The sequence below is a fragment of the Serinus canaria genome, chromosome 26 (assembly GCF_022539315.1).
Source record: "Serinus canaria isolate serCan28SL12 chromosome 26, serCan2020, whole genome shotgun sequence".
NCBI classification, from domain to species: domain Eukaryota; kingdom Metazoa; phylum Chordata; class Aves; order Passeriformes; family Fringillidae; genus Serinus; species Serinus canaria.
The window spans coordinates 2,724,895-2,749,649 of NC_066339.1; the positions used below are offsets into that span (position 1 = coordinate 2,724,895).

The 24,755-nt window shown below is 44.9% G+C and overlaps 1 protein-coding gene across 2 annotated transcripts; it reads left to right on the plus strand.

The window, feature by feature from the left end:
• The first annotated feature begins 388 nt into the window (after positions 1-388).
• Positions 389-24,135, plus strand: CSDE1 (cold shock domain containing E1). Of its 2 annotated transcripts, XM_030231580.2 has the most exons (20): positions 389-513; positions 3,902-4,335; positions 8,219-8,417; positions 9,752-9,861; positions 10,188-10,280; positions 10,795-10,892; positions 11,036-11,117; positions 11,453-11,581; positions 11,749-11,874; positions 12,576-12,788; positions 14,423-14,563; positions 14,651-14,809; positions 15,358-15,465; positions 16,282-16,457; positions 16,863-16,975; positions 17,621-17,740; positions 17,931-18,109; positions 19,079-19,242; positions 20,338-20,470; positions 22,875-24,135. In XM_030231580.2, exons 3-20 carry the CDS (start codon positions 8,219-8,221, stop codon positions 22,920-22,922), a joined length of 2,391 nt encoding a protein of 796 aa, XP_030087440.1. In that variant the 5' UTR covers positions 389-513; positions 3,902-4,335; the 3' UTR covers positions 22,923-24,135. The 2 variants fall into 2 exon arrangements, with proteins under 2 accessions (XP_030087440.1, XP_050841214.1); XM_050985257.1 differs by lacking the exon at positions 10,188-10,280.
• Positions 24,136-24,755: the final 620 nt, after the last annotated feature.

Below are 24,755 nucleotides of genomic sequence, written 5' to 3' on the forward strand. Positions count from 1 at the left end.
AGCCAGGCTCTGCCTCTTGATCTCTCCCCTCAGCTGGGATTTTCTTTCTGTGTCTCTCTCTGTGCCTATCTCGGTCTCCCCCCTCAGCCGGGGTTTTGTGCCTCCCCTCAGCCGGGGCTCTCGTTCCCCTCACGGGGTTTCTCTCCCCTCCCTGAGGTTTTCCCTCTCCCCTCAGCCGGGGCTCTGTGCTATAGCCGAGGCTCTCGTTCACCCCATGGGGTTCCTCTCCCCTCCCTGAGGTTTCCCTCTCCCTCTGCCGGCGTTTTCCGCCTCCCCTCAGCCGTTTCTCCCTCCCGGGGCCGCAAGGGGGCGCTGCCACCCTCACCGTCCCCCCCATCCCCTCTGGCGCGTGCCCGCGAGCGCCACCCGCCGGGCTCCAGGCACGCACGCGCGGCCCCACCCCTTCCCCCCCCTGTCCGCGGGCGGCTCTCGCGAGAGCGCCGTGATTTCTCTCCTACGTGCCGTGCCGTGCTGCTCATGGCGGCGCTGGAGCGGGGGCGCTGAGCTGTTGGGGTGAGTGCGGGCCGGGTGCCGCCGCCACCCCCGTCCGCCCCGGCGGGCTTCGGGCGCCGCGGGACCTGCGCCCGCAGATCTCCGCCCGTACCGGGGCAGCGCTTCGGGAGCCCCACCGGGGTTGCGCGCGAGGTGGGGGGGGGGTGGTGGTTGGGGGGTGCGGCCTACTAGGCCGGCTGAGCGGGGATGGAGCGGCGGCCGCGGGGCGCGGGGTGCGCGCTGCGCTCTGCGGGGTTCTGGGGGCGGCGGCGCCGAGGCCGCGCTGGGCCCGGCCTGGCCGGGATCCGCCGGGGCTCGCGGGCCTCGCCGGGAGGGGGCGGCGCCACGGGGGCTCCGGGCCCCGGCGGGCGGCGGGGCCGTGCGGGCGGAGGGGCGGCGGCGGTTCCCGGCGTGCCGCGCGCGGCCCCGCCCGGCGCAGCGCGGCCGCGGCCCTTTGTGTGCGGGGAGCGGCCGCCATCGCCCCCCTTTGTGTGCGGGGCGAGCGCTCCCCCCGGCCCGTCCTGCCCGAACGGCCCTGGCGCTGTCACCGGCCGGAGCCGCCCGCCCCCGCGCACGGCGGCCCCGCTGGCGGCGGCCCCGGCGCCGCCCCTCAGCGCGGCCGCCCCTCGCTCCGCCGCCTCCATCTTGGTGCAGCGCAGCGAGCGGGGCCGCGGCACGGACCGGGCCTGGGCGGCTCCGTCGGTCCGGGGCCGGTTGTCTGCTGTCCGCACCGATACCCAGCGCGGGGCTTGTCTCCGCACCGCAGAACCCTTAAAAAAGCCGGATATTTCTTTTAACGACTTTTTGGGGTTTTTTCTCCAAACATTCTTTACAGATGTCCTTGGTAGTTCTTTAATTCTTTTCCCTTCTATATATGTATTTTTTCCTGACATGAAAAGGACTTCATTGCTGTGGTGGTGGCTCGTCTCAAAGCTGTCACGTACTGGCTGGGGTGCCTGAGAGCTCAGTGCTGCTTCCAATATCCATCTGAAAAGAGATGGAAGAGCCTGATCTCCACGGATCTGTCTTGTATGTGCACACTGAGAAGACGAAGTCTTATCTTTATCAAATTGTAGCTTGCTCACATCATAGAGGGCTGTTTCTGGAAGCACGTGCTCTGATCCACAGAATGCACGTCCTTGCAGTTGCCTCTTTTTGTGAAGAAAATGGGAAGCAGAACAATGCTGTCATCGGGCAGGTTCCATGTGGGGCTCTGTAGGTGATTTCTGGCATGTGACCCGCTGTCATTCAGCAGGATCTGCACAGGAGAGGCGTCAAGAGCAGGGCCCAGCTCTTCCCTGTCTTTGCATTAAACCTTTCGGCTGTAAATACAGAAATGCAGAAGGCACTGAGACTTGGGGGCTGGGCAGCTGCTCAGGGTGTTTACCATTTGGAGGAGTATTTATAGTAGCTGAATTAAAAACTAAAGAATTTGAGGCAGATGAGCACAGTGAGATTTCTTTTTGCTTGAGTTATGCTTGCCTGATGAGCTTTTTTTTTGAAGAACTTAAGTGTAGTAAACCTATCTTGTTATCAAATCAGACTGGATTTTAATGGAAAGCCTTTACTCCACAACTGATAAAATTAGCTTTAGTCTTATTTGATCAGATGAGGTGTTTTAATTATTAAATAAAAAAGTGATATATTTTATGGCCAAAAAATTACAAATGCAATATGGTAAGAGTTACATCTCTAGGAGAGCTCTAATATCAATCTTATTAAATGAGAGAGAAGTACATGAGAAGATTCTAGGTGTGTCTGTCCAGTTCCTGGGATGCAGTGTGCTCATTTGAGAGCTGAAATGCTGCCCCAAAATAACTTCTTCCACTGTCCTGGAAGATTATGGTAACAGTTGCCCCAGTGTAATGCTGAGGTGAGGGAAAAGCAGTGATACTGTTAACTTTGCAATAGCTTTGTGTCTTCTAATTTATGATATTTTATTATGGAATCTTTCAGTGCAAACCTTTCACACCAGATATGGTCAGCCCTCACCCAGTTTATTTAATCTATTTCGTGTGTGTTTGATGGTCTGACAGCAAAACTCATTTCAGCTGGAAATTCTCAGTGGTGGTTGAAGGAGATGCTTCAGCTGGGGAAAATCACTGAAATACAAACTTCAGTAAAACTGGATAAGAGTTTGCACATTTGGGGCTCTTGCAATAGCTGCCTTCACTCAGCATTTTCACTGGGCTGAGGGTGAGACTTTGAAGTGTCTTTGCATTCAGGTTTCAGTCACTTAAAATGATTCTTTCAAACCACCAGAGGGAATTCAAAGCTCAGTAGAAGTTGTGAAATACACTTTCCTGCTACATTGGAGAAATGGGCTTTGTCCATATTTTTTCTCCTTTGGTGTGGGACTTGTGGAATGATTTGGGAAGAGTTGTGCTCTGGTGCTTCATGTCTTTGATCACTGCAGAACTGCCAGTGTATCTCTGAGGTCAGAGCTCTGGTGCTTCTCACCCGCTTTTGTCCACAAAAATATCCTCCCTTTTTTTTGTCCCTCCCTATCTACTGAGTAAGCAACAAATTCAAAACTTGTTTTCTTCTCAAGGAAGGCTTCTATTTCTGTGAGGTTATATTTTGTGTGGTAGGTGGCAGTTTGCTGAACATGCTTATCTCATGAAAAGACAAAGTGACTCTGGAAAACTTTAGGAGGGAATTAATTGCTAACTAGTAACTGGTGCAGAAAGGCCTCTCCTGATGTTAGCTACACAAATACACCACATAGAATCAACATTTTACAAAAACTGTTCTAGAAGTCCAGAGAAAGGCTCTGTGTTCTTGTACATGCAGTGTCTGTACACATAATTGAGAAGTTTGTTAATTTTTTTACAATTCTGAATGTGCTTCAGGTATCACTAGTGCAAAACTTAACCTCTGGAACAGAAGTAATCAGGAAATTTTAATTCCCTTGTATATATATACATCCAGTTGCTCCTCTGAGGATCTGTGTGAGCACTTATATAAATTATGCTATAATTTAATAAGCACTCGCATAAAGTTGTTGATGGGAGGACTAAGGTTTGCTAATGGATCAAATACTAATGATCAAAATGAAGTTGACATTTAATGGTACACACTGGGACCTTCCCTGAGATGCCTAAGTGTGTCTGAAAAGTTCAAAATTACAAATACCATCTCACTGGCTTGGAGTCAACCAATCTTCTGGAAAACAAAACTGGAAGTGGGAATGCCAAATGTGTCTGTAAACAGCTTTTATTAGTGGATTAAACCTCCTGTATTAAGGTGGAGGAAATGCCCCTGTCATTATTAAGACCTGGAACTGATGTGCAAGGGGGTTTGTTAGTAGATGGTTTTTAAGGCCCCATGCGAGCCAATCCATTCTGTGATTTGATGAGAATTTCCTTCAAAGTGATACTTAGTGTGTTTGTCTTTCTCCTTTTTGCAGTATGAAGTGGAACAGAACAGAATTTACCACCTGAAACTGCTGCTTCAAGTTCAGATCAGGAAAAGAATCTAAGTATACCACATTGTAACAACTCAAGACCAAAGAAGAGGCAACTTACACTGAAGAAGATACAAGGCTTGATCTGAAACAAGAAGTTTGTGCCTACTCAACAGCTTCAAAAGAGCACGTCCCGACGCTGCTATAGTAGTCTTTGTTTTCTCCAGTGCTGTAGTGAAACTGCCCAGGGCAGCAGCACTTGTATTCTCTAGAGCTTGATAGATCACCTTCTTTTGCTATCTTTTTCTTTCTCTTTTTGTCTCTTCCTTTTGTTCCCTTTTTTAAGATAATAGCAGTCTTCATCCTTAGAAACTTGTGCTGAAACAGAAGAATCGGCAAATACTACTGAAAGTGCAATATTTGAATATCACTGCGAGGTTGGTGCACGTGGTGGAGAAAGAGTTATATCTGTATTTTTGAGCTTGGTTCTTGCTAAGTTTTTAACAGAAGAGGGTGGGGTTGGTTAGGGTTTTTTTTAATAGTTCATGATAATAAATTAATTTATTAGTGAAATTCTCAGGGTGCCCAGAGAAGCTTTGGCTGCCCCATCCTGGGAACTGCCCAAGGCCAGGCTGGTCAGGGCTTGGGGCAGCGTGGGATGGTGGAAGGTGTCCCTGCCCGTGCCAGGGGGTGAAACAGGATGATATTTAAGGCCCCTTCCCACCCAAACCATTCAGTGGTTCCATGACTCTTTGCTGGTATGTTCATTTATTTTGGTGAATTCATAGGAGCTGCATGTAGTTCTGTTTAACAATACTTGTAACCTTGAGAGCTGATTACTGGTGTTTCTCTCTTCTAGTTACAGTAGGTTTGTGGTTCCAATCCCTTTTCTCAAATAACTTCTCTTTAGTATTTTAATCTAAAATACTAAAAAGTACAGGTGTTTTTTTTCTTTCTCTAAATACTTCTTTTGATGGGGTTTATAGTTCATATTTCTGTTATAAGATGTAAGAATTTTGACAGGTTTCTGGAAAAGCTGATACTTTGTAGTATCTTTGTACAGGAAGTTTCAGTGCCACCTGAGGAATCTCTGTTTGAACTGAAGTTGTCAGGCTTTAGAGGACTGATGAGGAGTTCTTTGTGCTGTGCTGCTACTGCTCCTTTAAACTCAGACAGTTCAAATGATGTCATGCAGTGGTAGTCTGAGCAGGAGGTGAAGCACTGTGGCTTTCTAACCCTAAATGAGGCTATTCTGAGCTAAATTTTAAGCTAGATTTTTGTCATTTTCTCTCTCTGATGTAACTTGAGTTCATATTTCAGGCAGGGTGTCTGCTTGTTGCTTCCCTTGTATCAGAGGTGAGGTGGCCATTTGGTGACTCATGGAAGCCTTTGGCAGGCTCATTCCAGCTTCCAGAACGGGTTAATGCTCTGGCCTGTAATTCTGCTGGGAGAAGGTATAATAACATATCATTTTCTCTTCTCCCAGTCACCCTACTTGCAGGACCAGTTTATTTTTGAAAAGTATTTCAGGCTCTAGGATAGCCTAAAACACTTCAGCTGTTGTGTTCCCACAAGGATATTTTCTGATGTGCAGTGTCCTGGGGTTGCCTTCCTCAAAAGATGAGGATTGTTATCTTGGCATGATGCCTGACAGGAACTAGTCAGTAAATCTTAGCAGCTTTATCAAGTGCATTTTGTAAATACTCCAAGAAAATGTGTCCTTTAAACATAATTCAGTGCATAAAAAAGTTGTGACTGCTGTGGCTTTTGTCATTTGAGCAGCTTAGGCTGAACAGGAGGGGAAAGAGATCTTTGCTGAGGCAACAGTTACCCCAGGAAGGTGTGGAACCTCTGTCCTTGGAGGTCCCCAGGACTCAGCTGGACAAAGCCATGGCTGCCTTTGTTGGCAAGAGGCCTTTGAGGAGGGATGGGCTGGAGCTCTCTGTGTGTCTCTAACAGGGTCTTGGTTCTGATTCATTATTTGCTGGCATGGCAGTATTTCATGACTTGAACATGTTAGGGATATTGATTTATTCCACTTACTGCAGGTTGGTCAGGTAAGAATAAGAGGGCAGCATTGATTGACATGAAGAGATTGCTACTAGTTTTTAAGGGAAAGAAAAGTGAAATGCAGAGCAAGGAAATAAGCAGTGCATGTTACAGAAATGATATCACAGCAGATTTAGCAGTTCAGTGAATTCTTAGAGAGCCTTGGGTGGTAACAGTGTACCCTGGAAGTGCTGACCAGTGCTGTGGGATGGAGACCATTACACAGTGTCCTGGGATCTTTTCCCCTCTCAAATCACTCCCCCACCTTCTGTTACTTGTGTTTTTCATCTACATCTACCCCATGTGGGTCTGAAGCAGAAGGGGGGAGAAGACCTCCTCCTCTTGGAGGTCAAAATACTGTCAGTCTTTACTTTGTGTGCTTGTTTCCAATTTATTTTTTAAATGTTAGTCTCCAAGACCAAAGATTTCTGCCCAAGAACTTCACAGCAGGTGTTTTTTGATGCACTTTGATCACCTTTAAACTGATTTCCAAACAGCAGAAGGAGAATGCTGTGCCTTCTAGTACATGGAGTAACTAACTGGCTGTGTTAGAGTGAGAAACATGACCCTTTTATAAGTTGCTCAGGTGTCTTTTATCTCCACTAAACACATTGCTGAGTAATTTTTAATCTCTCTGCTTGTTGCAGCAAGAAAGCAGAGAACTGATATGATCTCCCTCTGTTTCCAAATTAAAACCTCTAGAAACTAACAAATAATCCTCTATATTTTAAGATGTTTGGAGGGAAGAGGGTTGCTTCAGTTGTCTCTTGAGTTGCAGTGTTCAGTAAGGTGTAATACATTTCATCTGATTTAATTGTTAGCCTGTAAGTCCAAGTGCTGTGCTTTAAAAAGGAGACATCAAAAATGCCAATGAGTTGGTAAAGGGATTGGAAAAGTTTCAAGGGTGAATCTGTGACTTGAAAAGAAAAAAATGCCCTATAAAATAAAATGTTTTAATAGATGTCAGTTAATTTAGGAGTTCATAACACCTTTAGTGCTATTTTCACATTTTCTGTATCTTTCTAGCACTTGAGCTTCTATGCCACAGGAATGTTAAATTCTGGTTATTAATTCCATAACTGTTTAATTACTTAACAGCACTTTTTAGTATGAAAGACTGAACACATGAACTAGGGAGAAACTATGCAGGGATTTGAACCTAATTGTGTTGATTCAGAACTGTTGCATTTTCCTAATCACCTGTTTATTTGGAAGAGCAGATACTTCAGATATTTCCTGGCTCTGGCATGAAACAGTGAATGTGGGAGTACTTTGAGGTGTAATACTTGAAAAATGCCAGAAGTCTGTTTTGTTCTAAGCAAGCTTTGTTTTGGTGTTACAGTTCTGGCTTGTTTTATAAATATGTTTCCTGTATAAATTTTAAGGATTACTGTGTTAAAAAAGCTCAACTCTTCTGGTGGTTTTAAAGCACATTTTAGGAACATTCTTAAAAAAGATTTTAGGAAGGTGTCAGTAACTACACAAGCTCTTACTGTGTTGTGGGGATGTGTCTTGGTTTGGAAAGACAGATGTTTGCTAAGGAAGGCAGGAGCCTCCCCTGAAATGGAACATGTGAACCCCCTCCCTCTGAATTGTTATAAATTTTAGATTCAGGGGCTCTCAGGCAAAAAAACATGGGAGCAGGAATAGCAGTTCTTTACTAGGGAAGAAAATAAAAAGATAAAATAAACAATGCAGTGACCCCAACCCAGCCCTGGCAGAGGCAGAGCACAGCCTGACACCCTGTGGGTCAGGGGGCTGGCAGCAGTGCCACTGGAATTGTGGCTCAGCCCTCCTGCAGTGCCAGGGCTGGTTCTGCTGGAGCAGGGATCCTGGAGAAAGGTGCACTCTGCCTCTGAAGGGCCAGGGGCAGAGGCAGCTGCTGCTCCTCTGGGAAATCCAGTGCAGAAGCCGTGCTGGTGTTCCAGAATCTCCAGATTCTATCCGGGTAGGAATGCTTGGCTCCTCCCCCTGGGCTCACATCTCCCAATGGGTGCTGCAGCTCTTATCAGCCATGCAGGGACATTCAAAAGCCTGGTATCAGCAGGTAATTATTATTATAATATCAGCAGGTAATTATTATTATAATATAATACTATTATCCCTCCCAGAGGGAGGAGTGGGTGTGGAAGAGATAAAGAAAGCTGCCCCCTGAACAGAAGACAGCTGCCATAGAGATGGCAAAGAGATACAATTTGCTTGGCAATCCAGGACAGGTTGTGAAGTAAGGAAGCTGATGCTCAGTATTGTTGTTTGCTTTGTGTGGCCCAGATGAGCTTTGATCCAAACCTGCTCCACAACAATGGACACAACGGGTACCCCAACGGTACTTCGGCAGCGCTGCGCGAGACCGGCGTCATCGAGAAGCTGCTGACCTCGTACGGCTTCATCCAGTGCTCGGAGCGGCAGGCCCGGCTCTTCTTCCACTGCTCCCAGTACAACGGCAACCTGCAGGAGCTCAAAGTAGGAGGTACCTGAGCTTTGGCAGAAAATACCCTCTGCTGCTTCTGGGGTCTGGTGGTTTTGGTTTCATTTCAGTTTTTCCTGATTTTGATATTTCCTCATTAATGCGATGATGAGTGTAGTGAGCTTGTGTTGGTTAATTATTAAGGTATTTATTTCTTGCTGAGAGATAGGATTAAGTGAAAGGTAAAGCAGGTTTATAATTTTAAAAGAGTATAAAGATTTTATTAAAAGTAACTAAAAGAAAAAGAAGCCATAGAATCAAAACAAACTCTTTAGTTCTCCTCCCCCTACAACCTTTTCTTTTTCACTGACAATGTAAAGAAAACACCTGTGAATAATTCACTGCTCCTGGTGGGAGCCCTTTCCAGCACTGTGCAGCTTGTGGTACAAACTTGTGAAGTGTTAGGTCAAACTTGTCTAGGTGAGACGAAGGCAAGTACTCAGACTGTGAGAGAATTTACCTCTTGTGCTCCCTATTTCTTTGGTTAGAGTTAGTTTGAGGATGGCCAGGTGTTTTTTGGTTTGTTGATTTCATTTTTTCCTAATTTTGAGATTTCTTCATTAATGCAGTGATAAGTGTAGTGAGCTTGTGTTGATTAATTATTAAGATATTTATTTTTTGCTAAGAGATAGGATTAGGAGAAAGGTAAAGTAGGTTTAAAATTTTAAAAGGGTATAAAGAATAAGTAAAAGAAAAAGTGGTAAGAATCAAAACAAACTCTTTAGAACACTTCTCCTCCCCCCACAACCTTTTCTTTTTCACTGATAATCTAAGGAAACTGCCTGTGAATAATTCAGTGCTCCTGGTGGGAGCCCTTCGCAGCACTTTGTGCAGCTTGTGGTACAAACTTGAGGAGAAGGAAAAGGTGCAGTGTTAGGTCAAACTTGTCTAGCTGAGGTGGAGGCAAGTACTCAGACTGTGGGAGATTTTCCCTCTTGTGCTCCCGATTTGTTTGGTTAGTTTGAGGATGGCCACGTGGTTTTCAGCATGAGGAGGCTACAACTTCATGCTGATAATCACCATGAGAGTGAAGTTTCTAAACTGTTTTGTGACCTTTGTTGTGTTGTCTGAACTTCAGTGTGGAGTCTGCTGCACAGCGAGCAAGTCAGGGGGAGGAAATTGCTGTGGAATTACACTGGAATTGTTCATTGGCAACAGGAGATAATAAGCAGAATAACCAGAAAATATTTGCAAATCGTGTGTAACAAAAGGACCTGAGTTCTACTTGACTGTGTTTAGCTACAGCAGTGAATTAAACTCAGCCATTGAATGATTTTTTACAAAACCCCAATCCCAGCCAGAGCTCTGACAGATTGCAATGTTTGCTTGTGTTGCAGACGATGTTGAGTTTGAAGTGTCTTCTGACCGCCGAACTGGAAAACCCATTGCTATTAAATTGGTGAAGATAAAGCCAGAAATATTACCTGAAGAACGAATAAATGGACAAGTTAGTGCCTGTTTTCTATCTCTGCATCATTGCCATCCTTTTCTCCAGTACAGAAAACTGGGTTAATTGAGCATGGATATTAATTTCCTTCAGTATAGTTACACTAAAAAATATTTCAGTGTGCTCTGGTAAAAATTCAGAGGTTCAGTTTGAGCTCTTACTTGGCTCCAAACACTTCTTAGAGCCAAGAGGGGTTCTGTGAGATTGAAAAGTTGCAGTGTGGCATTCCCTGCTGAGTGTGTAGTAGAGATTCATTTTGTGTACAACAATGCCACTCCTGAAATGACTAGCAATGGATTTTTTTTTTTTTTTTTTTTGACTGGTAGGTTGTGTGTGCTGTTCCTCACAATTTAGAGAGTAAATCTCCAGCTGCCCCGGGTCAAAGTCCAACAGGGAGTGTTTGCTACGAACGTAATGGGGTAAAGCTTGCGTATTTTACTTGAACTCTTCACTGGTCCATCACTGTGGTCTATGACAAAAAAAAAACCAGAAAAAACCAATTTATTGTAGATAATTGGCACTGCACTGAACTGTGCAGTTTTTGGCAAAAAAAAAAAAAAAAAAGCATGCTTTGGTAATTACTACAAAAAATAATGGTTTTTAGACAGTTTGCTTGCTTGTATCTGTGGAGAACTTCTTAGAGTCAAATAGTTGTTCTCTTTTAAACTTGATGAAGTTCATGTATCCTTCTCTTGAACTTCTAGCATTTAGAAATTGGCCTTTAAAGATGGTCATGTACAAAACCTTTCAACTTAAGCTGCTTGTTACATACTCACCAAAACAGCACGACAGAAAAGAATGTTTTGCATGCCATGTTTATTATTGTTGATTTTCTCACTAAATTAAGCAGATATTGTTATTACAATTGTGTTCATCTTTCTTTGAAACAACTGTTCTGCAAACAGAGTAACTTTAGTTAATGTTAATTTACAGGAAGTATTTTACCTGACTTACACCCCAGAGGATGTTGAAGGAAATGTACAGCTGGAAACGGGAGACAAAATAAACTTTATAATTGATACAAATAAACAGTAAGTTGGTATTACTTTTCTGGCTTCATATTTTGCTTGAGCAGTCAGGCAGAATTTATACCTATTGCAAGAACTATTATATGAAATGCAATCTTAGTTATTGTTTCAGTTTTGAGTTTACAGATTATTTTTTTTTTCTCTAGTACTGGTGCTGTAAGTGCTCGTAACATTATGCTATTAAAAAAGAAACAAGCCCGCTGTCAAGGAGTAGTCTGTGCCATGAAAGTAAGTAATTTTAAGTTTCGTTTGAAAATTAAATGCTATTTTGAAGAGTGCTGTTCAAAGCAATATTTAAGCTGTTTAGAGCTGTTAACAGCTTGGGCTGCGGGTGTAAATTGTGTGAAATGGTTTAAACAGCTCATCTTTGCTACTGATACTCCTCTTAACAGAAAGTTCCATTTATTGCTGTTTATATATTTCTTGTGGCAGTCAGTTGTGTACACCTGTAAGTGCTGTGCTGGGATTCAGAGATTGTTTTGTGTTTACCAGAACATGTCAAATGATTTATTGGTATGTTCCAATAATGAACAATTAAACACTCTCTTTTTTTCTGTTGACAGGAAGCCTTTGGATTTATTGAGAGAGGTGATGTCGTGAAGGAGATATTCTTTCATTATAGTGAATTTAAAGGTGACCTAGAAACCTTACAGCCTGGTGATGATGTGGAGTTTACAATCAAAGACAGAAATGTAAGACGAAATCCAGTAAAACGAAGCAAAGGTCCTAGGGAATAACTGCACAGTTCTCTGCTTTCCCCAGCTCTAAAAAGGGGGGAGGAGGTTCATTGAGGTTCATTGGGAAATGTCTGTTACTTTCTCTCTTCTCTTTGGGTGTTTGACTGATTTTGTGCTCTTAGGGTAAAGAAGTTGCAACAGATGTTAGACTGCTGCCTCAAGGAACTGTCATTTTTGAAGATATCAGCATTGAACATTTTGAAGGAACTGTAACCAAAGTAATTCCAAAAGTACCCAGCAAAAACCAGGTAAATTTCAGTAACTAAATGAATCTGTGTAATGCTGGTTTGATTGTATTGAATTCCAGTCAATAACTGGAAACAGTTGTTCCTATTTCCCAGTACCTCTTTGCTGCATAAGCATCATGTCAGAATAAAGATTTACTCTTAATTTCAAATCCAAAGAAGAAGAGTTAGGGTAGTGGTACATCATGGAGTGTGTGTTTAATGTTTCAAATACTTGCTATAAATTTTTGTGGAGTTAGACATATCCTTGAAGCAAAAGACTAGGGAAAAAGGGAAAAATACTTGCTGGGATAAGCCGGATCTGTGGATTCTTGTGAGCATTAACAGTTAATGAGGCTTTTGGGCTGTAACGTTTGACTTGGAGGAGTGTTCATGAGCAATTCACTAAGGTTTTAGGTGAGTCTCTGTTAGTGTGGGAAGGTTTGGGATGTTTTGAAGACTTAATAAGAAGGAGCCTGCATTTTAGAAGTGTTATGGTTATAAACTTCATTCTTGAAATAGAGAAAATTCCTTCAGCAGGATATGGCTGAGGCTTAAAAAACCTTCAAGTCAACCAACAGCTCCAAAAGCCACCTTGCACTGGGCAAGCTTCAGATGTGGAGTGGTGGTGATGGAGCAGAGCCTGGGTCCAGCAGGACTTGGCAGGACCCCCTGTGCTGAGCCCTGCAGGTGAGCTCAGCTTTCCCTTGGCTTTCTGTCCCCAGAGTGATCCATTACCTGGCCGCATCAAAGTGGACTTTGTGATTCCTAAGGAGCTTCCCTTTGGGGACAAGGACACAAAATCCAAGGTGACCTTGCTGGAGAGCGACCACGTTCGGTTCAACATTTCCACGGACAGGCGCGACAAACTGGAGCGAGCCACCAACATCGAGGTTCTCCCCAACACTTTCCAGTTTACTAATGAAACCAGAGAAATGGCAAGTATCCATCTCTGAACATTTCCCGTTCTTGAGGGGAAGTGAAAGAAAAGCATGAGTGTGGGGCTGTGTTCCACAATAGATACAAAAGTCACTCGTGTCTTCCATTGCCTGCTCTGAAATCCAGCTCTAGGACCAGCACTGCAAGCAAAGCAGAAAATTCAGAATTAATGCTCTGCATCTTTGCCTTAAAAGAAAAGAGTCTTAACTACTTTTTAACATTAAAGTGAAATTACATTAGGAAATTAGACCTTAACTGGCCCTCCTGGATGGGATTGCTGACTGGTTATAGCAGACACAAGTGATGTAGTCTTGAACTGACAGTTTAAAATTCACATACTTGAGTGTTAAGAGGAAACTACTCATCTTCCTTTGGGAAACTGGAGACCCTGGGACTGCCCTGGGTCAGGTAATGAAAAATGTAAATAATTGGAGGAGGGACTCTGAGCAGCTTTTGTATTTCAAGTTTTTTGGCCAATCTCTGTCTGAGGGTCAAGAGATGAGGGATGGTAAAGAGCAGAGTTCTCTGAGTACAAGAAACTCTTTGTGGATTACAGGGACTAAGATGGATGTGCTAATGAGCATTACAGAATATCTTTCATTCCTGTAACTTGGAATGTTGGTTCTGTTCCAGCTAGACTGTAACTTTGCTTTCCTTTGCAGTTTGGAGTTCAGTTACAGTGTTGTCACATCAGTGTGCTGTGAATTATTGTCCCTTAGCTTTAAGAAAACCTTGAGTTTTGATTTCATCCTTTGAGATTTTGGGTGTCTATCCTATAGACTTCTTGTATTTCTGCTCTGGCTACATACACCTACTTGAGTTGAGCTGTCTTGTGAGTGATGAGTTCTGGCAGCTTCTAGGAAGGTTTCTTGGTTTGCTGGAGTTTGTGAAAGTTGCTTAAGAGAAGAATGTTCCTAAAGGTGAAAGGTACCTTTGCACTGTCATTCAGAGCCTCTGAGCTTGTCCTGAGCCTTGCTAAACTCTGTATTAACTGGGTGAAGGCAATATTTTAATGAATTCTACCTTAATTCCGGCAGCATCTGGTACTAGAGTTTGGGTTTTAGTCAGTATATTCTGTTTATCACTCAGCATTCCATTCCTAGTGGTTATCAGGAAGGCCACTAAACTCCTGTGTCACATGGGAGTGTGTTCCCAAAACACACCCACGGGAATGGGAGTCTTGTTTAACAGCTTCTTTATATTTCCTTTCTTTGGGACTAGAAATCTGATGGTTTTTCTCTTAAACTTTCCTCTGAACACTGATTTTATTTCCTGTTTTTATAGATGGTTGTACTTTTAGTGTGTGTTTCTATGTTTAATATTCTCCTATAGATGATAGAGTGTTTGCAGAGCTGCCCCATTGTGTTCCCTGTTCTGACAGGTTCTTTAGCTTCAGTCCTTGAATTACTATTCTCCACTTCACTCTTTATCTCAAGCTGACTTCAGGAATGAGGTGGGAAGAACTTTCAGGTTGACCAGGGCTCTGAGCACCTGGGTTTGCAAGGAAGGACATTGCTTAAACCCAGTGTTTTCCCAGGATTCAGGTCTTTCTGCCAACTCCTGACACATGGAGCAGCTGGACAGGTGTCACATAGCAGGGATTGAACTGCAGTTGTTGGTTTGGCTGTTGCAGGGTGTGATTGCAGCAATGAGGGATGGCTTTGGCTTCATTAAGTGTGTGGACAGGGATGCTCGGATGTTCTTCCACTTCAGTGAGATCATGGATGGAAATCAGCTCCATATTTCTGATGAAGTGGAGTTCACCGTCGTTCCTGTAAGTGGGATTTAAACTCTCATAAAATCTCAGCATTTAAGGAAATTATGCACAGTCTGTCTATAACCTGGTGGATTTCTTTTCCAGGATATGCTGTCTGCCCAAAGGAACCATGCCATAAGGATTAAAAAGCTCCCCAAGGGCACAGTTTCCTTCCACACCCAGTCAGAGCATCGCTTTGTGGGCACTATAGACAAAGAAGCCACTCCAGCCAAAGCCACTAGCCCAAATAAAGGCAAAGAGAAGGTAATGCTGCTCTTCTTCATTCCTGCCATTGCAGACCGAGGCTGCTCCTTTAAAATCTCTAGTTCAGCTGGGTTTGAAGCACTGTTCATTCTGTATAGATGTGAATTACAGCTGATGAGAGCTGTCAGTGAAAATTAACTGCTCTGAACAAGATAATAAAAGTATTGTTAATAATCATCAACAATCATATTGTTGTTGAGGATAATTTCCAGGAGACTGATGGGGAGTTTCTTTCTGCCTCTCAGTACACAAGATTCTAGATAGAATTATTAAATTTCCTGGGAAGCATCTCTTACTGTTTTGTTCTGCTGTTCTAAACAATGCCAGAATACTTAAAAGTTCCAATAAATGCTTCCTGGAACTGGTGGCAATACTTCATTGCTTTTTAAAAAACTGTCTGGCATCATTTAAAGCTCCTTACCCAGAGTTTAGTTGTGGTTTTGAGCAGTTATTGTAAAACCACTGAGACTCCAATGATCAGTGCTTGAACTGTGTGTAAGAAACTGTTCCTAAAGAGACATTGCTGAATTCTGACCTCTTGTTTTCAGGAAGCTGAGGATGGAATAATTGTGTATGATGACTGTGGAGTAAAACTGACCATTCCTTACCAGGCCAAGGATGTGGAAGGATCTACTAATCCCCAGATAGGAGATAAGGTGAGAGAATTAAGGGTACTATTGGGAAATGCTGTTCTGGGCATTGTGGGTGTGAGCTTCTCTTTGCCTTTACTTGGAACAAAGGGAGGACAAGGCATCTGTGTGGTATCACCTGGAATGTTGTGTTTAAATGACTTAATCTTCTGTAAGTAAAAAATACCCTCCAACCTGGTGATATATAGGTGGGGAAATAGTGTCTTATTGTGTAAATGGTGCTTTTTAAACAAAGAATTCTTATCACTGAGTGGACGCTGCTTGTCAAGAAGAAATTAATTAGCGTGGAGAGTAAGATTGATATTGAAGAGGGAGAATATTCCCTCATGAGCATATTAGCCTGAGAGACAATGGAAAGGGAAAAAACTTGGAGATCAGGAAGAGCAACAAAACCCTCAGGAGCCATTCTAGTTACTGGTTATTGTCTCTAAAAACTGAAACAAAGAGTGGAGTGAGGCCCATCCCACTGTGGTTCACTGGTGAGCAGTGTAGGGAGAGGAGGTGATCCCCATGGGCAGAAAGGTTCTCATGTTTAAGTGGTGAAAAGGTGAGTGCTGGGGGCTGGCTTGCCTTGCAGGTATCCCAGGTGTGGTGCTGCTCCCTGGGATGTAGGAAATGTCAATGACAGATGGGGTTAGGGGAAAGCAGTGACCAGGAAATTACTTTCCTGCAGAGACTGGTGCTGCTGCAGAGCTGCACAGCTTCAAAATTTGGGGATTTTTTTGTCATCATGGTTTTCTTTGCATTTTTCTGTCTGGTATTGAATGTGTTTGGTTTTCTTTGCCTCTTTCTGTCTGGTGTTGATGGCCATGTCTCCACCAGGTTGAGTTCTGTGTGTGTGAGGTGAAGAGAACCGGGCTGCAGACGGCTGTTTCTGTCAGGATGCTGGGACGCAACTACAGCTCCAAGAGGCTCTTGGGATACGTGGCAGCCCTGAAAGATAACTTTGGGTTTATTGAAACAGCCAATCATGATAAGGAGATCTTCTTCCACTACAGGTGAAGGACAGTTTTATTATTTGATTATGTGTCTGTCTGGGGGGAGTGGGAGGGTGTGGGGTTTTGTTGGATTGAGTGTTGAACTCATTTGCACTTTACACACACACACACAGAATATATCTATATTTATATGTAAGCTTAGATATCAACAATTTGATTTATCATCTCTGCTGGACTGGTTCAGGCTTTTCTGTTAGTCAGCAGTCGTGGTGGTCTGTGCCTCTAATTCCCAGGCCAAGAAATCCAGTTGTGTTATGTATTTGAAATGCTTCACTTTCCTGGATGGAGATTCCTTGTGAACTGATGAGGGATTTACATAATTTCTGATAACTGATGTGGATGTTGAGTGAGCATCACTATTGTCATGTAAATAAAGAAAAACTGTTTATCATTCTGTTCCTGTAGTGAGTATTGTGGTGATATCGATAGCCTGGAACTTGGAGACACTGTGGAATACAGCTTGTCAAAAGGCAAAGGAAACAAAGTTAGTGCAGAGAAAGTAAACAAAACACATGCAGGTAAGGCTGTACCTGGTGTTTTCTGTCTGCAGGGCTCTTGGCACATGCTGGGGGGTAAAGTTTGTTAATGATCCATTTACAATTGGAGCTGAGAGCAAGAAGATACTCAGTGTGGGGTGATCTTTGGTTCCCTGAAAGCTGCTGCCTGTGTTTGCAGAACAGACAAGCACAGGCCAACAGTTCTGTGCACAGTTGCAATTCTGTGGACCTTTAGTGTTCTCAGTCCTCCTCACTTAAAGGTTATGAGGAGAGGCTGAATGGCAGAACTGACCATTTCTGCACCTGCGCTAATTGTGCTGTACCTTACAGGGGAAAAGATGGCAAGAGCAGGGCAGATGGAGGAGGGTATTGAGGACTTGGGGTGTGGGGGGGAATGCATACTTTAAGGTTATTGGGTGATTAAATGAGTAGGGAATGTGGAAGAGAAAGGAAGGCAACACTTTGGTTTGCTTTTCAAGCTTCCTGACCTTAAGTTCTTGAGAAAAATTTTTCTACTTCCATGTATGGTATGTCAGTGTGATTTTGATTTGTTGTCCTCTAGTGCAAAATGTTGACTCCTGGTTAATCTGAATCACTTATTTAAATCAATTTTAAAATAAACTATGATTAAAACATCCTATACCTCTATTCTGTGTCTCTTTTCAGTGAATGGTATTACTGAAGAAGCTGATCCAACTGTTTACTCTGGTAAAGTAATTCGTCCCTTGAGGAGTGTAGATCCCACACAGACAGAGTACCAGGGCATGATTGAAGTCATGGAGGATGGTAAGATTGGTTCCTTTTAATTAAGGGTTCTTTTCACAAGTGCAGAAGTTGAATGCACTGTAAAAAGAGCTGTTGAGGATTTTATTCACACTACAAACTGTATCCACACAGCTAAGCAGATTTGTAATATTGGAAATGTGACATCAGGTGGCAAAGGCCTCTCAGTTCTGTCTCCTGCTTCCCCCCCTAGGTGAGATGAAAGGAGAGGTCTATCCCTTTGGAATTGTTGGCATGGCAAACAAAGGTGACTGTCTGCAAAAGGGGGAGACAGTAAAGTTCCAGCTGTGTGTGCTGGGTCAGAACGGGCAGACGATGGCTGTGAACATCACCCCCTTCCGCAGGGCCACCGTGGAGTGCGTCAAGGACCAGGTGAGTGACTCTGGCACCAGGGCATGGGGATGGGAAATCACTGCTCCAGCTGGCACAGAGCAGCTCAGAACCACTTCAGCACTGGAACTCAGGCAGCTGTACCCAAACAGATTGCTCAGGACTCCAGCTCTAGGGAACTGGAGTGGTAACCCAGGTTATGCCTGACCCTGGTGTGACTTGAGGAAAGGTGGGCTCAGAGCCTGGTTTGGTGCTGAAACATCAGAACTGCTGGGCAGCAGATAATTCTGGAAGATTTAGCTTTGAGATGTCCTAGAGATTGCTCTCACTGGTTTCTGCTGCACAGAGCATTTAAAAAGTGTTCAGAAAAACAAAACATGCACATACTTTGCTTCTGGAAGAAGCTTCTTCACAGCATTAAGCAGTCAGTGATTACAGCTCATCCAAAATGCAAAGGCTGATCTTTGCCCTCGTTGCATCTTGGAATGATTAAAAAGTTAAATGTTGCAAATGCTGTCTTTACAGATACCATGCAGCACTAATCTCCAGTCATTTATGGAGAGGCTGGATGAGTATTCCTGGCTTGTACATGAGTAGAATGGAAAACAGAAGCAAATGGCTTCTTATCCCAGTGACAGGCCAAAAATTGAGTGATTGCTGCTGTGTAACTTCAGGGTGGAGTCTCAGAGCTTGGGGCACTGCTCTTCTCTGTTTAATACAGAGGACTACCAGGTTAATACTGCCAGGACTTGGGGGCAGTTTTCAGAACTTGTTCTGTAGACTTCAGGATTTAAATGTGACTTTACAGTGCCAGGAAGAGTGCCTGGATTTCCAGAAGTGTTGTTTCCAGACAGAATGTTGTGATCACTGCAGAAATTGCATTTCCACTTGTATTAGGCAGCACTGTTTTGAAGTTTTATTTAAAAGTAGTTAAATTACTGTGATAAATAAGTTACTGCATTTGTCTGGATGCAGAACAAATCAATAACCTTGTGATGTATTGCTTTTCAGTTTGGTTTCATTAACTATGAAGTTGGTGACAGCAAAAAGCTCTTCTTCCATGTTAAAGAAGTCCAGGATGGTGTGGAGCTCCAGGCTGGGGATGAAGTGGAGTTCTCCGTAATCCTGAACCAGCGCACAGGAAAATGCAGTGCCTGTAACGTGTGGCGTGTCTGGTGAGGCCCTGGGATGGAAGGGAGTGACCCTGGCACAGTGTCTGCATCCCAGCAGAGCCCAGCAGCCTGGCTCTGCCTGAGCTGGATTCCTGCAGCAGGAGCTCTGGGTTCCATCTGCCTCCAGGGAGAGCCAGGCCTGAGAGCTCCCAGCTCTTCCAGGGGATCCAGTGCAGGCAGCAGCAGCACTCCCAGCTCTTCCTAATTACAGATGGCTTGTTCCCTTTTTAACCTATTCTTAAACTCCCCCTGTAGCAGGAATTTGGATACAGGCTTGCAAGTGGAAGTTAATGATAAGGAAACTGATGGCTTTCCTGTGTGGATGCTGGCCTCTGGCCAGCACACTCCACTGCTGCCATCTCTTTCTTGAAGAGCAGCTTAATTTTTAAATAGAAAGCTCATTTTTTAGAGAACCTTCTTTTTGGCATGGCATTTTTTACAAGTGATGGCTTTGGGTTTTTTTAACTATTTACACACTTGAGGGAGACTGTATAATTTGTATTTTGTTTAAGCTTGAGATAACTCTTCAGTAGTAACAGAAAGCTAATGTTTTTTTCTCAAAATTAGGTGTTTTCATCATCTTCAGAGATGTTAATGATCTGCCATGATATGCTGGCAGCTTGCAAGCCTTTATTATTGCAGTTTAATCGCAATCACAGAATGAATTGGGTTGGGTTGGGTTGGGTTGGGTTGGAAGGGAACCTAAAAAACCATCTCATTCCACCCCTGCCATGGGCAAGGACACCTGCCCCTATCCCAGGTTGCTCCAAGTTCCATCCAGCCTGGCCTTGGAGATTTCCAGGGATGGGGCAGCCACAGCTTCTCTGGGCAATAGAAATGTAGTAAACACTGGTTAGGTGTGCATGAGAGTAAATACAAGACCTCTGCTCCCTAAAGAGCACCTCCAGAGATCACTGAGTCCTGCTAGTGCAGAGTCCCGTGTGGACAGCAAGGTTTGGGGCAGGGCCAGGCCATCAGAAGAGTCTGCTGTCACCCAGCATCAATCCTGTACAATAAATGACTGTGCTCAAGGCCTGGCAAACCTGGGGTGCCTTGCCCAGCCTGGGGTGACCGTGCCCTGTGTGTGCTCTCTTGCAGCGAAGGCGCCAAGGCCGTGGCTGCTCCGCGTCCCGATAGACTCGTGAACCGTCTAAAGAGCATCAACCTGGACGATGCCAACGCCCCGCGGCTCACGGTGCTGCGCCAGCCCCGGGGCCCCGACAACTCAAAGGTACACCCAGGGCAGAGCCCTGCAGGGGAACACACTGCTGCCTCTGTCGGGGGCCTGAGCTCTGTCTGCTGCTGTTCTGTAGAGAGCTGTGCCGTGCTCTGTGCCCTGTGTCAGTGCCGTGCGCTGTGCCCTGTGTCAGTGCCGTGCGCTGTGCCCTGTGTCAGTGCCGTGCTCTGTGCCCTGTGTCAGTGCCGTGCGCTGTGCCCTGTGTCAGTGCCGTGCGCTGTGTCCTGTGTCAGTGCCGTGCGCTGTGTCAGGGCTGTGTGCTGTGAGCTGTGTCAGTGCTGTGCCCTGTGTCAGTGCTGTGCCCTCTGTCAGTGCTGTGCCCTGTGTCAGTGCTGTGAGCTGTGCCCTGTGTCAGTGCCTGTGCCCTGTGTCAGTGCTGTGCTGTGTGCCCTGTGTCAGTGCCGTGAGCTGTGCCCTGTGTCAGTGCTGTGCCCTGTGTCAGTGCCATGCTCTGTGTCCTGTGTCAGTGCCGTGCGCTGTGTCCTGTGTCAGTGCCGTGCGCTGTGCCCTGTGTCAGTGCCGTGTTCTGTGCCCTGTGTCAGTGCTGTGCCCTGTGTCAGTGCCGTGTGCTCTGCCCTGTGTCAGTGCCGTGCGCTGTGCCCTGTGTCAGTGCCGTGCTCTGTGCCCTGTGTCAGTGCCGTGAGCTGTGCCCTGTGTCAGTGCTGTGAGCTGTGCCCTGTGTCAGTGCTGTGCCCTGTGTCAGTGCCGTGAGCTGTGCCCTGTGTCAGTGCCTGTGCCCTGTGTCAGTGCGTGCCTGTGCCTGTGTCAGTGCCGTGAGCTGTGCCCTGTGTCAGTGCAGTACCCTGTGTCAGTGCCGTGAGCTGTGCCCTGTGTCAGTGCTGTGCCCTGTGTCAGTGCCGTGTGCTGTGCCCTGTGTCAGTGCTGTGCGCTGTGAGCTGTGCCCTGTGTCAGTGCAGTGCCCTGTGTCAGAGCTGTGCCCTGTGTCAGTGCTGTGTGCTGTGAGCTGTGCCCTGTGTCAGTGCAGTGCCCTGTGTCAGTCCTGTGCCCTGTGTCAGTGCTGTGCCCTGTGTCAGTGCTGTGCCCTGTGTCAGTGCTGTGCCCTGTGTCAGTGCCGTGAGCTGTGCCCTGTGTCACTGCTGTCAGCTGTGTCCTGTGTCACTGCTGTGAGCTGTGCCCTGTGTCAGTGCTGTGCCCTGTGTCAGTGCTGTGCCCTGTGTCAGTGCCGTGAGCTGTGCCCTGTGTCAGTGCGGTGAGCTGTGCCCTGTGTCACTGCTGTGCCCTGTGTCAGTGCCGTGAGCTGTGCCCTGTGTCAGTGCTGTGAGCTGTGCCCTGTGTCAGTGCCGTGAGCTGTGCCCTGTGTCAGTGCCGTGAGCTGTGCCCTGTGTCAGTGCCGTGTGCTGTGCCCTGTGTCAGTGCCGTGAGCTGTGCCCTGTGTCAGTGCAGTGCCCTGTGTCAGAGCTGTGCCCTGTGTCAGTGCTGTGTGCTGTGTCACTGCTGTGAGCTGTGTCAGTACTGTTTTCTGTGTGAGTGCCATGCCCTGTGCCAGTGCCCTGTGTCAGTGCTGTCCCTGTGCTTTCAGAAGAGCACATGGGAGAGAAGCAACCCACTGCTGCCTGTGTTGGAGCCTTTCTGTCATGGTTTGTCTTGGCTGTCATAGTTTGCTCTTCATTTATAAACCTCAGAGGTAGCAAGTGAAGTCCATTTACCTTTACATGGCTTTCACACAACATTCTGCTGTGTCTTGATGAGCAGGAGGAAAGTGTTTGGAATCTCTGTTGTGTTTGGACTACAAAGAGCACCCCAGAGAACCTGTTTTGTTGCTGTCTCTGTTTCTGAAGACAAACATGACTAATTAGAAAGGAGCTCCTTGGGTGGAACAGACCAGGCTCTGCCTCAAAGCCCAGTGGCAGTGCCAGGTTCATGGCTGGACTTGATGATTTTTAAAGCCCTTTTCTAAAGGAATGTGCTTCCTGTTGATGGGGTGACAAAACTATTCTTTGTCTCCTTAAAAAGGAAAAAAGCCCAGAAGGTTCTTGCTTCAATTAGCAAAAAAGACACCTCATAGGGCCTGGGGGACTTCACCTCAAACTTAAGGATAGCCAATTGGACAGGAGCTAAATTGCCTAAGCAATTTGCTAGAAGAAAAAGAGCACAAAGAAATTAATCACTTTTGTGAGGTGTTTTACCTTGGTTTTTCTCTGTAAAGAGTTTTGTTATTTTGCCTTTTATTAAAACTTTTCTGTTTCCAACACTGCCACAGAAGCCATCCTGCTGATTTTATTCCTTCTAAGGTAGCTGAGCTATCTTAGGTGTGATACAGATCTCCAAGAGATCTTATGAGACCTGGCTCAAGGAGACCCTTATATCATTTTCCAGCCTAAATGACTCCATGATTATGTGATGCTGGAGCTAAAAGTGTGTTTTGTTTTCCTTGCAGGGATTTGGTGCAGAGAGAAAGATCCGCCAGGCTGGTGTTATAGACTGATCCCAACCCACGGCGACGTTGGGCCGTGCGGTGGGGCTGCCGAAGGGTACTGAATATCTCCCTGTTCACCCCTTCCTCCAAATTCTCAGAAGCTATTCCACCAGTTTTAACACCTTCTCATGTTATGTTTAAAATTAAATTTACGAAACCATTTTAAATTTCTGCACAGTTGCATTCTGGAGAACTTTAAGGTGGCGCCTTATAGTATCACATTTTAGAAGCTTGTTTTGAATGGTGCATTTAACGCAACTGGTAACTGCAATCTCCATTGCCTCTGTGAGTAAACATAGACAGCTCTGCTCGGGCAGACCTTGTGGAATTCTGCACTACAGTTATTATGCTTTCTCCTTGTTTTTGGCCAAGGTTTATTATGCCTTAGTGCTCAGTTGCATTATCTTCCTTCCCAAGTGGAAGGGAAGACTCACTTCAGCTCACTCTGCTCAAATTCTGAGGAACATGTGAGGGTGGAATAAGTTCTGTTTCTATCAGATCTCCACAAACATTCAGATACCTTGAGTTGATGGCCAAATGTTACAGTGTTTTTCTAGTTCATTTAACTTGACTCCTTTTAGCCAGTCCTTAGAGCTCAGTGCAAGTCTCTCCCAGGGTCGGTGGATTTTGTAGTGTTCTGGAACAGACAGTGCAGAATTTCATAAGGCTGAGGTGTGCCATCAGTGTGGTAATTTAAATATATTTAAAACAATGCACAAATCTGCTGCTGCTTAGAACACTGCAGCTTCTAAACCCGGTTTCTTTTACTGATTTAAATTTAAAAAGAAAGAAGTTGTGCCTGAAGTGGATACATTTTTTTGTTCTTTTTGCAGCCGGCACCCAGTGTACTGTAAGAGAATAAATACTTAGGCTTTCCATAGCTGTATTGAGACTTTCATCAAGGTGACTAGTTGATGTCTGTGTGCTTTTTTTTTGTTTGGTTTTTTTTTGTTTGTTTTATTTTGGTTTTATTTTGGGGTTTTTTTTTTTTTTTTTGTTTTGTTTTGTTTTGTTTTTTTTCTTTCCCCTGCCCCCCTCCCTCCATTTCCCCAGTCACACTTTATCAAGCAAGAAAACTGAATGATTGGTCTAAGTATTACTTTAACCAAAAAGATCAGGAGTTACTTTTTGGAATAGAGGACAGTACTGTGGTTTGGTTTGGGTTTGTTTTGTTTTTGTTTGTTTTTATTTTATTTTATTTTAATTTTTTTGGTTAATATTTTTTTTTCTTTTTTTTTTCTTTTTTTTTTTTTTTTTCATGTTACCTCTATTCTCAATTTAGGGTTTTCTTCTCTGGGAGATGCATTATCTTTGTAAAACAAAACATTGCTTTCTCCAATTTTTTTTCTGTTAATGGCAAAGAATGGAAATAGAATAAAGTTTTACTGATTTTGAAAAAAGCCTTGCTGTGCTCAGCCTCTTCTTTCCTCAGCAGGGGCTGTGTTAGACCTGTGTTGTCCCCATCACAGGCTCCGTCCTGGTGTCTCCAATTCTCACACTGCCCTGAGGGATTTCTGTCTTTTATTCCAGTTTGCACAAAGCAGGGAGTTCCCCTGAAAGACCCCATCACCAACCCTGCACTGTTTATACATAATAACAACAGCAACATTCATTGGTTACAAATTACATCACTTCTAATTAGTGTCCAACCCCATTTATGAGCTGTCCCTGTGCTCATCCGTGCCCAGCTCGGTTCTGTTCCCTGGCGGCCTCTGTTGGTAGCAGGGTCAGTGCTGTGTTCCCCCTGCTGCCATTCCCTTCCCAGGGGCTGAGCCAGACCCTTCCTCGGCATTGTGCTCTCTTAAATCTAAAATCGATCCGAGAGCAGGGTGCTCCCGCTGC